Source organism: Phlebotomus papatasi, chromosome 1 (genome assembly GCF_024763615.1).
Source record: "Phlebotomus papatasi isolate M1 chromosome 1, Ppap_2.1, whole genome shotgun sequence".
In the NCBI taxonomy this organism is placed as follows: domain Eukaryota; kingdom Metazoa; phylum Arthropoda; class Insecta; order Diptera; family Psychodidae; genus Phlebotomus; species Phlebotomus papatasi.
The window spans coordinates 4,113,117-4,127,825 of NC_077222.1; the positions used below are offsets into that span (position 1 = coordinate 4,113,117).

The 14,709-nt window shown below is 33.5% G+C and overlaps 1 protein-coding gene across 1 annotated transcript in view; it reads right to left on the minus strand.

The window, feature by feature from the left end:
- LOC129798494 (uncharacterized) overlaps window positions 1–14,709 on the minus strand; it is a 175,979-nt gene that overhangs the window by 11,400 nt on the left and 149,870 nt on the right. The window contains exons 9-11 of the mRNA XM_055841669.1: window positions 14,278–14,446; window positions 13,288–14,003; window positions 2,909–3,193 (exon numbers count right to left, since the gene is read on the minus strand). Coding sequence (XP_055697644.1) covers window positions 2,909–3,193; window positions 13,288–14,003; window positions 14,278–14,446 — 1,170 coding nt within the window. The remainder of the gene's footprint in view (window positions 1–2,908; window positions 3,194–13,287; window positions 14,004–14,277; window positions 14,447–14,709) is intronic.

Below are 14,709 nucleotides of genomic sequence, written 5' to 3' on the forward strand. Positions count from 1 at the left end.
TTTTTCAAAGATGGAAAATATGCAAATTTTGACCGTTTCATTAGTGAAACATTATTAATTGCAACCCTGTTAATTCCATCTAGAAAATTTCCAAAAAGTCTCTATTAAAAAAAACGAGTTTTTAGCTTTATTATTGACTAAATTCTTTTCAATAAATACTTTATTGTAACTGTAATTAGCAAGGAATAATTGAATAATTATGGCAAAGAGTTTCCCGCTAAAAGTTTACACGGTGTTTAATCTAAGAATTTATTACAAGTTTCAGACTTAACGAGAAATATGTCTGATTAATTTGGTAATTACAGTAGACTCTCGCTTATCCGTGAGAGCGGGACCAAAATGTCATACGGATTTTGAGAGTGATACACATCAAATTGTTTGAAATCCAACGATTTTTTTGTTTTCATTGAAAATTTGTGGAGTGAATCCCAACCTGACTAAATCTACAGTCTCTCTAAACATGCGTACTGTCCAAACAAAGTTACAATGAGAAAGAATTTCAGTAGATAGAGCACATTTGCTTTAACAAAAAAAACCCAAAATGGGGACAACATGTCAACAAAATTTTGAAAATTCAACTGTCTCACGGATAATTTTATGTCACCCGGAAAAAGAGTCCAGGGATTAGCGAGAGTCTACTGTACTTTTCTTAAATCTTCAGGCAGAGAAAAGAATATTTAAAATTATTAAAAATAATTTTTTATGGTTCATTATCATTATAATAGTTCACTTGTTTCTAAAGGATTAACTCTTTCCGGACCATAGCGAACCAATATTCTAATTTTTTGATCAAAAATATCTTAGTTAGGGAATTAAGGTGTCTACACATTATAAGAAATTTTTATCAAAAATGAGCTTCAAGAAGTGTTGTTCAAGAAAATTGCCTACACATTGGTGTGAATTTTTGACAAAAAGATGGATTTTTGAAGAAAATTTGTCTAATGTGTAGACAAATTTCTTCAAAAATCATATCCAATTGAAGGTAATTTCCATCAAGAATTTTTGAAAGAAATTACTCGCTACACATTGGAATAAAATTCATCAAAGTCATTCTTGACAGAATTCTTGAAGGAAACCATCACGATTCAAGATTGTTTTTCACGAAAATTTGTAATTTTCTGCTGGAAAAAGTAAGAAAAACGTTTGGTGAAGTTCCTTGGGATAGTATTTAGTGAATTTCTGAAGAAAATCTTCTAAATATGCAAGGGAGTAGTGTTTTTCTTAAGATGTCGTTCCTGGTGGAATGTCGTTCCTGGTGGAATCCAACCCAGCTTTTGAAGGAACATTTCCTGTGATTTTCCTCCAGAAATTGCCGGAAGTTAATCCATCTGTGTATTCTTGAGGTGTTGTGTGGCATATCCACAAAAGATTGTGGATATGCCTCTGGATGATGAGAAGAACTTCGAAATAAGTAGACAAGACATCTATCCAATATGAAGGGAGATATGAAGGGAACCAGGAACGACATCTCCAGAAAAACACTACTCCCTTGCATATTTAGAAGATTTTCTTCAGAAATTCACTAAATACTATCCCAAGGAACTTCACCAAACGTTTTTCTCACTTTTTCCAGCAGTGAAACAACAAATTTTCGTGAAAAACAGTCAGAAGAGCAAGAGACTTGGAAATGATGGCAATCTGTCAAAAAATTTTTGATGAAAAAAACCCAGTGTGGAGGCATTTTTCTTCAAAAATTCCTTCAAAAATATGAATTTTTCTTTAAAAAATTCTTGAAATAATTCTTGATGAAATCAGCTCCAATGTGTAGACACCTTTAAGGTATCTACACAATGGAGCTGATTTCATCAAGAATTATTTCAAAAATTCTTGAAAGAAAAAAATCCTATTTTTGTAGGAATTTTTGAAGACAAATGCCTCCACATTGGGTTTATTTTCCTTCAAAAATTTTTGACGGATTACTATCAATTCAAAGTCTCTTGCTCTTGTAATTATTTTTCATGAAAATTTGTTGTGTCTCTGCTTTAAATAAGAAAAAACCCTCAGACTTTCTGGGGCGCCCCTTTAGCTTTTAAAAAGCATTTTGCCCTTATATTATTTCAAGATTTAGAGTTTAAATAAAAAAAAAAATATTTTAAAATTTTAATTCAAAATTATTTTGAGAACACGCAGAGCTGAAGCACAAGATGGTTCAGATTGTGCATAAAACACGCACTTCTCATATTGTGCATAAAATCTGCACAGCTTAAGCATAAAACGGTTTACATTGTATCGAAGATACGCACAGTTCAATTAAAAAATGTATAAGATTGTGCTAAAAATCGGTACAATTCAATTATAAAATTGTTAAATTTGTGTTGACAACACGCACAGATTAAGTATAAAACGCTCAAGATCGTATTGACGATATGCACAGCTGAAGCATGAAACTGTTAATATTGTGCTGAAAACATACACATCCGTTAAACATAAAACGGTTAAGATTAAGACACCTGTTAAAAATTTAGATTCAATTCTATTTGAGTTATGCAGGACTTATGCTCAATTTCAACCATTTTATTTTTGAGCTGTGCCCGCTGTGGCGCATTTTTTTTAAAAAATTTTTTGATGAAAATCACCTTGAATTGAATATGATTATTGAAAGAAATTGCCTACACATTAGACAAATTTTCTTCAAAAACCCATCTTTGTCAAAAATGCATACTATAATGTGTAGAAAAATTTTTTGATGCACATTTCTTGAAGCTCATTTTTGACAGAAATTTCTCATATGTGTAGACACCTTTAATCAAGCTGCTACAAAGAAATATACTAGATTTGGACATCCTTATAGTTTGCCCAAAAATCCCAAGAATGGAATTTTTATCGGTTCTCAATAGTGCAAAAAATTATTTTTCCCAGAATTTCCATATTTTCTTTGGGTACTCAGAGTGTATTAATTTTCTCTTACCTTCTTTGGACTCTCCCGACTTGCTTTGGCCACTCTCTTGCCCACCTTTGGCTTCTGAGTCGTTGAAGGTTGTCCATCGGCTACCTGATTTGTTAACTTTGACTTCTTGGAACGTTCTCCGCGCACCTTCTTCTTCAGCGGCACCTTGGTCCTCACTGCCGTATGTACAATCACTCCATTGTTGTCCTCGGGCAGACGTACAGTTTCCGTTGTAGCACTGTGTATTATTGTCACTGTCTTCAGCTTTAGATTTGACTTCTTCCCCAGCAGCTTCGTACTCAGCACCTTCACAGAAGGATAAGGAGATGAACAATACAATGTAAATATTGAAAAGTTCCATTTTCTAACAAGGAAATAAGCTTTCTCGCTATTACACTTTAGCCTTATACAAGAGCGTACTCCTAATCAGGATTATTTCTTTTCAATTGGGACACTAATAAAATTTACTATTACTGCTGTACATATTTTAAACGTTAATTTAAATGTATACGAGGGAATAAGGAGATAAAATCCTTCTGAATACGTCACAGGTGCAGGAAAGCGCAAAGGTTTTTGCAATACCAATGCGACTTCCTCAGCCTGATTTCCCCATCTGCTTTCTGATTGATGTCCAGAAAACAATTTTCCAGCAGCTAATTCTCAATTTTCAGAGACAAATCCTGGTTTTAGAGGAAAAATCACATGTGTTACCACTGAAAGCTTTGGCGAAAACCTTTTATGTTTTGATGTCCTAAGAGGATAAATACTTCTAGCGCAACCGGAAGGAGTTCAACCATCTAATTGTCATAATGCATCATATGTCATTTTAATGCATTTATTTCAGACTTGGTAGAGTAGAAAAAATTGGGAAATATTTTTTCTATCAATAAATCTAGTAAAGAAATTATTTCATAAATATTAAAAAATATAAATTTATTGCGAATTATCTTTCTGACTCACAATAAATTTTGGTGATAATAAAAATTTATTGTGAGAAAAATTTAATTGGTGTTCTATTTATTTTTTTACTTATTCACTCTACAAAATATATTTACGATGTGCAGTCATTTTAGATAGATAGATAGGACAAGAGATAGGACAGATATTCATCGACAAATGCTTTAGAAGCGCAACAATTTACAAAAACGTATCAAGATTTGCTTTTATCATAAGTTTCTGATAAATATTCACTGCATTTTCCCATTTTTTTTAAATTCAGCAAATACTGAGTGAGAATACTCGCAAAATTTTTACAGTCTCCAGGGAATGCACAATAACAAGAAAATATTTTTGAGCTATCATTATTATGAATATTCGCAAAGTCTCGCAATATTTATAAAATATTCATAAAATATTCATAATATTCTGTATATTATTTACAAAATATTACCGATATTCAAAATATTCGTTTAAATAGTCTTTGCATTAACCAGTAAATTACCGATTGATATTAATCGTTACATTGTGTGGATGTATTTTGCATGGATTGTTAAATATTTTTATTTGCATTTTTAATATAACAGGAAAAATAAAATAAACAATAAAAAAAGTGCATTATGCCCAACGGACAATAAATTTTGTTTAGTACACATGTTTTTGATATTTCAATGAGAGTGAGTGAGATCTAAATCTAGTCATCTCGCTCATTCTCATAAAACATTTTGAAAACATGCTTACAAACAAAAATTACTGTGCGTTGAGCATAATATTCTATTCAGTTCGAAAACGTCATACGTTTTTTGGAATGAAATCTTTTATCAAACATACGTGTACAAAGTATATGTTAAGGCCTCTACACATTGGGAGCAATTTTCGTCAAAAATCGTATTTTTGACAGAATTTTGACGTTTCTACCTACAACAGTGCAGACGATTCCCTTCAAAAGAGCCACTTTTGACGAAAACTGCTTGCAATGTGTAGACACCCTTACGTTCATACAACGGATTTTGAAATTAAGATTTTTTATTGTTTAAGGGAAAATAATGGATTTTAATTCATGCTAGAATATTTTTTTAACTAGATTCTCAACTTGAAATCCGCTGATTTTTTTATGAAAAAAATATGAAAAATTCCAGAAGAAAATCCAAAAAGAATATTCAAATTACCGGTTCTTGCTAGCTACACTTTTTTGCTATTTTTTTGGCAATAAATGGATATCCTGAAGTTATCATGAGATATTCTTTAATCAAAACCATTCATACACCCAATTTTCCACTAGAACTAGAAATTGGCAAAATGCTGCTGAGTCAAACCATGTACCATCGACCGGATCAAGTGATTCTCATGACCATGTCACATATAAGATTAATATTAAGATTAATACTTTCTGAACTGCGAGAATACCAATAAAAGACAGCAAGTGTTTTATCTTGTCTCTCTCGTGTTTCGCTCGAAAACTGACCGAATCACAGTTGAAACGCATGGAAAATTGCTCGAATTGCCTGTAATACGATTCAGAAAGTAATTAATACGAATAGTAGGGGAAAGTCGTCTGCCTTCAAACGAAAAATGGAGTTCCAAATTTAAGATTTTTTTCTCAAGAATCCACAAAATGGATTTTATTTTATACTACACCAAAAAATTCTCTTGTTCATTCAGCGTATATGATTACCTCATTTAGCACTCGCAAGTCCTCAGTTTTTCCTTCTCAGGAAATTAAAAAAGTGATGTCGATTTGTATGAAGGCAGCTGGCATAGTCTGCCTTCAAACGCGATGCAGCTGCCTTTAAATGTTTTTTTTTCACTGAGAATATTGAATCAATAAAACTAAATGGGCTATAAATGAATAGGTTGAAGCCTAACGCACTCACTAAAATCATCACTGCAGTCAAAAGACATTAAACAATAACTTTTCTTCACATTTTTCTGAAGCATTGTTTTGCACATGAAAATTTGGAAGAAAAAGCCATTGAAGTTGAAAATTGTCAACTTGAAACATCCCGGCCGGAGCAAGATAGCAGGTTATAAGTATTTGTATGTCGTTCGTCAGAGAAAAGTAGGAGTTCGATTTCACATGTTTTGATGTATGGAAAGATAGGATTTAAAGGCACACGACATTAGCATTTAAAGGCTGCTGCAGGGTGATATTTGCAAATTTTTGCCACCCACAAAAATTGTGTCATCTGAACCAAAATGTATTAACAGAAATATTAAGCCTGATTAACCTTCTATGTGTCACAATGGGAGATTTATTTGTAAAATGATTTTTACTATGAAAAATCACATGATTTGTGGAACATCAAAATTACAGTTTAGAGCTCATTTTCATTTTTTTTGATCTAGCATCTAGGAAATAGGAGCTAGGCTCTCCATTTTTTGATGATTTGTGAGGATGATGGATAGCTACCTAATAGTTAATAGAATATAATTTATGCTTTTGAGAACAACGAAAAAATCGAAACATTTGAAGGCTGCTGCATTTAAAGGCAGACGACTTTCCCCTAATATCTTACTCATCGTATTACTCCACTAGAGTGTACTCTTTCTAACGCACGTGATATTCCATTTGAAATTTTGCATTCTATATACCTCTCTATCCGGCTTTTCTTAATATTAATATTATAATCTTATATGTGACACCACGGTTAGAAAGGGACAAGCCTAACGAATAGAGCGGGGGCGGTAATACATCCGAATTCAGCGGTTTGATGTTGAAATGAACCATACAAGTACAAGGCCGTGCAACATAGTCGTGTTAGGATATTATTCTCTCGTGTTGTTTGACTTAATATAGCCGTTTTTTAAGCAATAATGATGTAAAATCAATTAAAAGTTATTGGTAACCCTTTAAAGACGATTAGGTCACCGGTGACACAAAAACAAATTTTTTCTTACAGTTATTTTTAATAATTAAAGCTAAAACATAATTATTATGTTTTGCTCTAAAAAGTAAAAAAAAAATTTTTCTGACCTCGGATTTTCAACCCTCTCGTCTTTAAAGGGTTAATAAGTCCTAATGACAGTTTCACTCAATTTTAGTAGCTCATGATGCGTAATTCCTCGTTAGTTCCCCCGAGTAATGAACATTGTCTTCTTCCTGGAGATATGTGGCCGTTTTGCAGATTTTGATCCTTTTAGGTGAAAGCAAAAACGTTTACGGTTTATGATACCCGAATAATAGCCATTCCTTAGCGCCTGTACTATGCTTGAAAAATTTTTGATTTTTGACTTTTTGTTAGTTTTTAGGTAAGCTATGCGGCACCCATTTTCCTTCATTTTTATTTTTCCAAAGAATGCACATGTTTGAAAATATTTTAGCAAGACTAGTCTAATGCCCACCAAAGCTATTTTCATAATTTCTATCCAGAAACGCTTACAGATCGGTGCCATTAATTGTTTTTGGTCTTTTGGTTCTTTTCGATTTTTTTCGTCTTTTGGATTTTTTCGGGTGATTCTCGATGGTACGGTTTGGCTGTGGATACCTTTAATCAAATGACGTGCTTTACTGAAATTTTTCTCAAGTTAAGTTTTGGAACAAAACTCGACATTTTCGTAGCTAGATATTTTTTTTAAGTTGCGATATCTGTCGGAATACTGGGTATTAAGACTAGATGACTAGCCTCTTAAATGAACACAAATATAGCCGACGGATTTCAAGCTGAACTAGTAATAGCTAAATATTCGCACACAAAAAAGTTCGTAAAATTTTGGTATTTGTTCGTATAAAGTTTTGTCATTCAAACAAAAATGTACGAACACATATTTGTAAAAAAGCAAAAACGCACGTTAAGTGATAGCGTCACAAACAATGATTGTGAAAAACTACAAGTACAAACTTTTACGAACTTTTTACGATACGATTTACGAGCATTTGGTAAGTCCGCAATAAGTATTTGCAATAATTTACAAATAATTTTATGAAATATTTTTCTTCAGGGTACTCCTTACTCCTAAGTTCCCAGACTACAGAGCTCCACGCTTCCGTTTCCTCGATAAGTCCGAGACTATCTCTCCTTATACGAACGTACTCTCTACGATCTTATTCTAATGAGAGAAAATTATTAAGAACTCTCAAATTATATCTGTTGAACTTTAAATAGAAGAACTAACTTCTTCATTCATTTTTAAACATAATTTAATAATTTCATTTAAAATCTATGTCTTTTTAAATAAATGACTCAAATTCACTATAATGAGGACTTTTCAATAAAATTGTGTCCAAATAGTTTTTAAAGTCTGATTTTGCTGCATACGAAAATGCACGTAGCAAACTTAATGAAACACTTCAAATGAAGGTGTGAAAAGTTTAACTATATAGCAAATTCTATATCCCCCATTAACCTAGTATTTCATCAAGAGTTTGAAGAATATCCTTAGAATTCACATCGTAATGTAATTATTTCATTAGAAACACATTGAAAACTTTTGTCCAATGCGCTTGTATCACCTTCTTTGGACACTTGGGAAAGAAACTTTTATTGACTTTGGAAGAGTCTACGGACTTCCTTGCTTAAACTATGCACAAAAAAATGGGAGGAAGACCTGGAAAAAAATTAAATGAAAAGTTTCCTGTTGAAGACCGAATTATGCAAAATGAGGAGATAAATGGTTGAAACATGCATAGTTCACATTATGAATAATTTAAAGTTTGCTTTTCCATGTCATCCATAACTTAATTGTATTTTACTTAAGTCTTCATTAAGTTCTATCAATATTATCACGTGTTTATCAAAAAAGGAAGGAGAAAGAGGAAAAAGATAAATCGCTATGAATTAATCTTAATCCCATTCTGTACCAACATATCTTCAGTCAAAATTTGAATGTAAAATAAAATAAACCATAAGTTAAAATGGTAAAGATTAATGCAATTGCAACAGAAGATGAGGATTCTGTGCATGGAAACACTCTCTTATTAATCACTGTCATGTGCAATCGCAACATATTATATGGAAAAGAGGAATTCACTACAATTCCTTCCTTTCACCCTCAAATGCATTTATTTCACGCCAACACTGAAAAGTGTAAAATTCTCATTTTATCTTTCCTTCTGCTTTTTCATGGGTATTATATCCATACCCGAAAAAAGCCCTGATGAAACAAAATGCTCTTCAATCCCTTCATGATGCGATTTAAGTTTCAAATCACTCTGTACTTTTGCCACTCTTCAGAGTTGGGGGAAAAGCTGCTGAAAAACTTCAATATATATATCTACTGCAATGTCTATTTCTGGGAAAACTTATTACTTTTACTTGGATAAAAGAAAACCCTATTACAAATTGCTATTCTGTATAAATTCGTCGTTATACAATTAATTAAAGAGGGATAATTGCAATATGCCAACTTCAACTTCAAATGTACATCGCTTTTTCATTATTAAATGACACAAGTTCTTTAAGGCAAGGATTTTATAGAGATTTCAATTTGTAGCGCATACATTGAGATGCATACCCACATTTTCAGAAGTGGGATAGGAATCTTTAGCAAAGATTACTAAGCGATATTAAAAGGTGAAGATACTTTACAGTAAACTTACAACTGAAATCATTCACTGATGATAATCTCTTTGATAATAATTCGATTTTCTTTACAGAGATTTTTAATCAACGGTAAAAGAAATAAAAAATAATACAAAATTAAAATATGGTACAATGTAGAAAAATAAATAGTTAGGCCTGAGCTAAAAAAAAAGCCGAAGTGAATTTGGTAGTGCCCGTTCAGATTCTTTGAAATGCCGCGAAAATTCACGTAGAGACAATTAGAGGTTTTTTAATGTGAAAATTGTTTAATTCCTTAGAGTACAATAATTTTCACAAGAAAATCCTTTTAATAATTTAGTTGATTACAGTTACTTGGGTTAATTGTAAATAATTGTCGATATTACAACAAAAACATTGGGATGAAATTTTGAGCTGGAAGACTCATATTCAATTGAGCTGTCCCAAAATTCAGGATAGGTTTGAGAAAAACCCTTTTGTACAACACTATTTTGGTTAATAAGGAATGCAAAAGTACATATTAGAAGAAGGGACACGACCTGCTAATAAGGATAAAATAGAGAAGAAAATATTTTGTCGCATTTCAGAGATTTTTTGCAACTGCAGCGCCGCCAGACGTTTATCAAGTGAGTTATTTGTGTCTCTATCTCTCTCTCGAGTTGAATTGCGCGCGATTTAAGAACTTTCCATTTTAAGTGATATTTGCATTTAATTTCTTTGTATTTCTGCAAGATTCAAGTAAAAGGATGTGTAGTGAACAGCTATCCGTCTTCCTAAATATCAACTGCAAATAAGAACCAACACCTCACTGGTAAATGTCTAAATAAGACTGAAGTAAACACAAAGTTCTGTAATATTTTCTCGTAAGCAATTGCTCACACTGAAGTTTCAACCAAGCAATTTTAATTCAAATCATATTCAAAATTTGATTAATGTAGTGTTAAAATCTTCCAAAAAGAACAAATCATTATTCATCAAATATTGGAATAAAATCCATAATTTTAATCTATTTATTTTTAGTGTTCAATTTTACCCTCAAAGTGTCCAAATTTTAGAAACTGTCCAAAATTATGAGCTCTTCCCCTAATTGGAAAACAAGAATCTTTTGACAACATTTTAGCAAGATTTAGTTGGTCTGTTTCCTTTGAAAAAGAACAAGACTTTCTCTAATTTCGGGTTTCACGAAGAGTTTTTCGTACAATTGAGTTATCCCTTGCGTAAGGAGTAAGAGTAGTTGCAGTAATAGGAGTTGGATTAGTGGTACTGGTGTATAAAAATATCTATTTGTGATTTCGGAAGTAGGATGCTAAAAATATCCCGAATTTCAGCATCCTTATCCATTTATAATTTAAAGTTTTGAGATTTCCTCATTGTTTCAGGTGTACAAAAGAAAAAGCCACGAAGAAAACACGTTCCTTTTCGTCCTATTTGTCTTTTTCTTCTATTTCGTGGTCTTCTTTGTCTATTTTCCAAACTGAAATAGCGAGGAAACTTCAAATGGTTCCAAATTACCCAATTTTGCCATAGCTTGTTGTAATCAACCACAAGAATCGGATTTTTATCGATCTAAATAGTCCAAATATTGTTTTTCCCAGAATATCCATGTTTTAAATTTAGTTTGGTTTGATAATGCTCTCTCAATTTAGCTAAAAGTTAATTATCCTCTGTGCACTCCTCGACGCTATTCTGGGACATCACGTCCGCTCCTCCCTTTTTGCTCTCACGGGGCTATGAGCTCTCCTTTCTGGAGGATGGTGAGACAATCAATCGACTAACGGTAGCCTTTAACAACTGCATAAGGTTTATTTGCACTCTAGGTCCCGTGACCACATTGCTCTACATAGCGACGTGTTTGTCGGATGTGATTTGTCATCCTTCCTTCAGATGCATTCCCTAATTTTCTTGCACTGCCTTATATCGATGGGTTCCCCGGAATACCTGACTTCCCTCTTAATGAGGAGGGATTTGGGGGGGTTCATTGTGTCAAAGGCGGGGCAGGATACGTTTTCATTACAATTACAATTACATTATTTTTTCAGCATTTCACTGTTCTCAAGTGCTTCTGCATAATCGACTTTTCGTTGATTCCTTTTATGACTGTTTGGAGATTTTGGAACACTTTGTTTTTTTTTCCATTTTGTTTTTCACACTTTTGTTTTTCCCAGTTTGTATTTGGAATCTTTGTCTTCGGTAATCTTTGTTTTTTGGACACTTTGTCTTTGAACATCTTGTCATGTGCAAAATTGTGCAAAAATGTATAAACGACAAGATTTCCAAAGACAAAGTTTCAAAAAAACAAAAATTACCGAAGACAAAGATTCCAAAGACAAACTGGGAAAAACAAAAGTGTGAAAAACAAAATGGAAAAAACAAAGATACCAGATTCCGGGAAAAATAGTCAAGAACCAACACAAAGAAAAGTCGATAATGCAGAAGCACTTAGAACAATCATGTGCTAAAAATGTTCAGGAGTGAGATTTCCTATTTTCAGGCAGTAATCTTTCTCATAAACACTTTTTAGTACATGACTGTTCTCAAGAACTTCTGCATTATGGACTTTTCCTTTATGTTGGTTCCTGTTTTATGACCGCTTGGAGGTTTTAGAACACGACAAGGCCTGGAGAAAACAGTCAAGACAGGAATCAACACAAAGAAAAGTCGATAATGCAGAAACACTTGAGAACAGTTAAGTGCTAAAAAATATGTCTATGAGAAAGATTTTCTCTTTTCGGGGGGTATTTTTTCTCCTGAACATTTTTTTAGCACATGACTGTTCGCAAGATCTTCTGCATAATTGACTTTTCTTTGTGTTGGATCCTGCTATGACTGTTTGGAGATTGTGGAACAAGACAAGAAATGGGAAAAATAGTCAAGAACCAACACAAAGAAAAGTCGATAATGCAGAAGCACTTGAGAACAGTTAAGTGCCAAAAAATATGTTCAGGAGAAAGATTTTCTCTTTTCGGCGGTACTTTTTCTCCTAAACATTTTTTAGGACATGACTGTTCTCAAGTATTTTTGCATTATCGTTTTTTCTTCATTTTTACTTCCTGTCACGGTTGCTTTCTCCAGTTCTCGTCGTGTTCCAGACCATCAAACAGTCGTGACAGGAATCAATACAGAGAAAGGTCGATAATGCAGAAGCACTTGAGAACAGTCATGATCTGAGAAGTGTTCAGGAGAAACACTTCCTCTTCGCATTTTTCATTAAAATACCACCATAACTTCTTTCCCAGAGACTTTTTTAAATAGAATTTGACAGTTGAGATATCCTTTTTACTAACTTTTTGTCTTTTAAAAATATCTACCACAAGTTCTCTTCATTCCTTGCATTTCTTTCTCCAAAAAAAGATATTGATCAGCATCATTTTTAATTTATGTTAAGGATCCCAGGGAGATTAGAAAAAAGATAGCAGAACATCCTTTTCCACCAATATTTGCTCATTGAATTATCCTTTGTATTTTGAGCTTTATCAAGTTAATAATTAAAGGTAATACTGAGACAAAAGATGCTGTATTTATTCTCTTTTGTCATACCATGTTCCACATTAATTTATTCATTGTGATGGAAAATTTGCGCAAAAGTGAAAATTCAAGGTATTAATGAGGCTTCCTGTGAAAGTCTCTTGTTTTGAGCTTTCTTAATAAGCTTTTATGAATTACCCAGGGATTTCTGTATTAATTCTCATGTAAATTGTATCATACTGATTCTGTGCTAAACTCCACGTTCAATACATAAATAGGGGGTGTTCATTGAAGTTTAATTAGGTCTCAATTAAGAAACATAAACAGAAATAGAAATATTTAGATTAGAAATTATGTAATAATATCACGTACTGAAAACTCAATTATGAAATCAATTCTATTCGGCTTTAAGTTAAAGATTTTCTTAAGTGATAGGGACGATTTGGGTTAAAGTTGGAAATTTTCTGCAAAGGATTTATTGTAGGAAAATATTGTACTTACCAACAGCACCAAAACGGCAATGACTATGAGAACGACTGTGTACCAATTTGATTGTACCCATTTCTTGAACGAGGCTATACTCTCATCGGATAGCAGGAGCTTCCGGAGAGTAGCCAATGGTCCTGAAGGGTCAACTTCTCGACACTTCTGAAAGACATCACAGTAGCCGTTGTAGTCATTGCAGGGAGTTCCCGGCTTGGCAAACATATCAGGAACATCAAAAGGTGGTTCATTCCAGAGGAAGGAACTCTTGCAGGGATTATTTTCCCCTGGAACTTTGCAGCACAATTCACAGGACTTTGTGGTTGGATCAGAAGGACCCGGAATGCACTGACAAGATTCTAGGCCATAAGCCAGGCAAATGGATCCGGTACATTCGCCCATGTAGCACACAAATTCCTTATTGCAAATTGTCTTATTCGGCTTATTGACCGATGGAGGACACTGTGGCATTTGGCCATCACAGAAACTGGGATCCCGGCAACCATTGTCATCACGACACTTATCGCCAAACTTGAGAGTGCATCCAACTGTGCAACAAGGACCCTGTGAAGGACTACAATGTGCACGTGGAGTTAGTGTGCAGGGTTTCTCATCAATGCTGGGATGCCTAGACATAGGGTAGCAACACTTATCTTTGCAATCCTCCTCCCAGCCACAGTCACACTCTTCACCGTCCTCAACCACACCATTTCCACAGATCGATTGCTGTGGCTCTGTAAATAAATTAAACATTCATTCGTCCGATTAGGCTCACAGTAAACAACTTGGGTTTGCATTAAAGTTGAGCAAAGTTTCTCCAAATTGCTGACAGCAAGCTTCAGGCCTATTGATTTATTCATAAATTTACCCATTAAAATTTAATAACATTTCTACTTATTTACGAAGTAAAAGGCAAAAGGGGTCGTTCGTACGGAGAAATCTGGCAAAATACCCAAAGAAGTATCCAATTTCGCGATTTTTGCTTTTTAATTATGTCACAGCACTTACCAGTGAAGCATCCTTTAGCACTACGCGCTTTTGCATTCAAAACTGGCTCAATTGCCTTCAATGAACAGGGTGAGAATTTATTGTTATTTCGTTTATCCCCAGATGTTGCCCTCGCAAACATAATATAGTTGCCATCCTCACCACCAGGCGTACATTGTTCCGGATCATGCTGAAAAATTTATTAATATTTAATACTTTATGCACGAGAAACATATCCCACAAGTAATTTGTTGATATCAAAATCGCTTCATAGCTTCAATGATTTACCGAGCTGTTTCTTTTTAATAGCAACTAATATAGATATAGGGTTAAACGAAGTGATTGAGAATCATTTAGAATTTTCGAGACGGAATTTTGAAATTTCCTCTTATTTTAGATTTAAATAGTTGACTGTAAAACGGGCTTCAGACCTGAGAATTAGCCATATGGCTT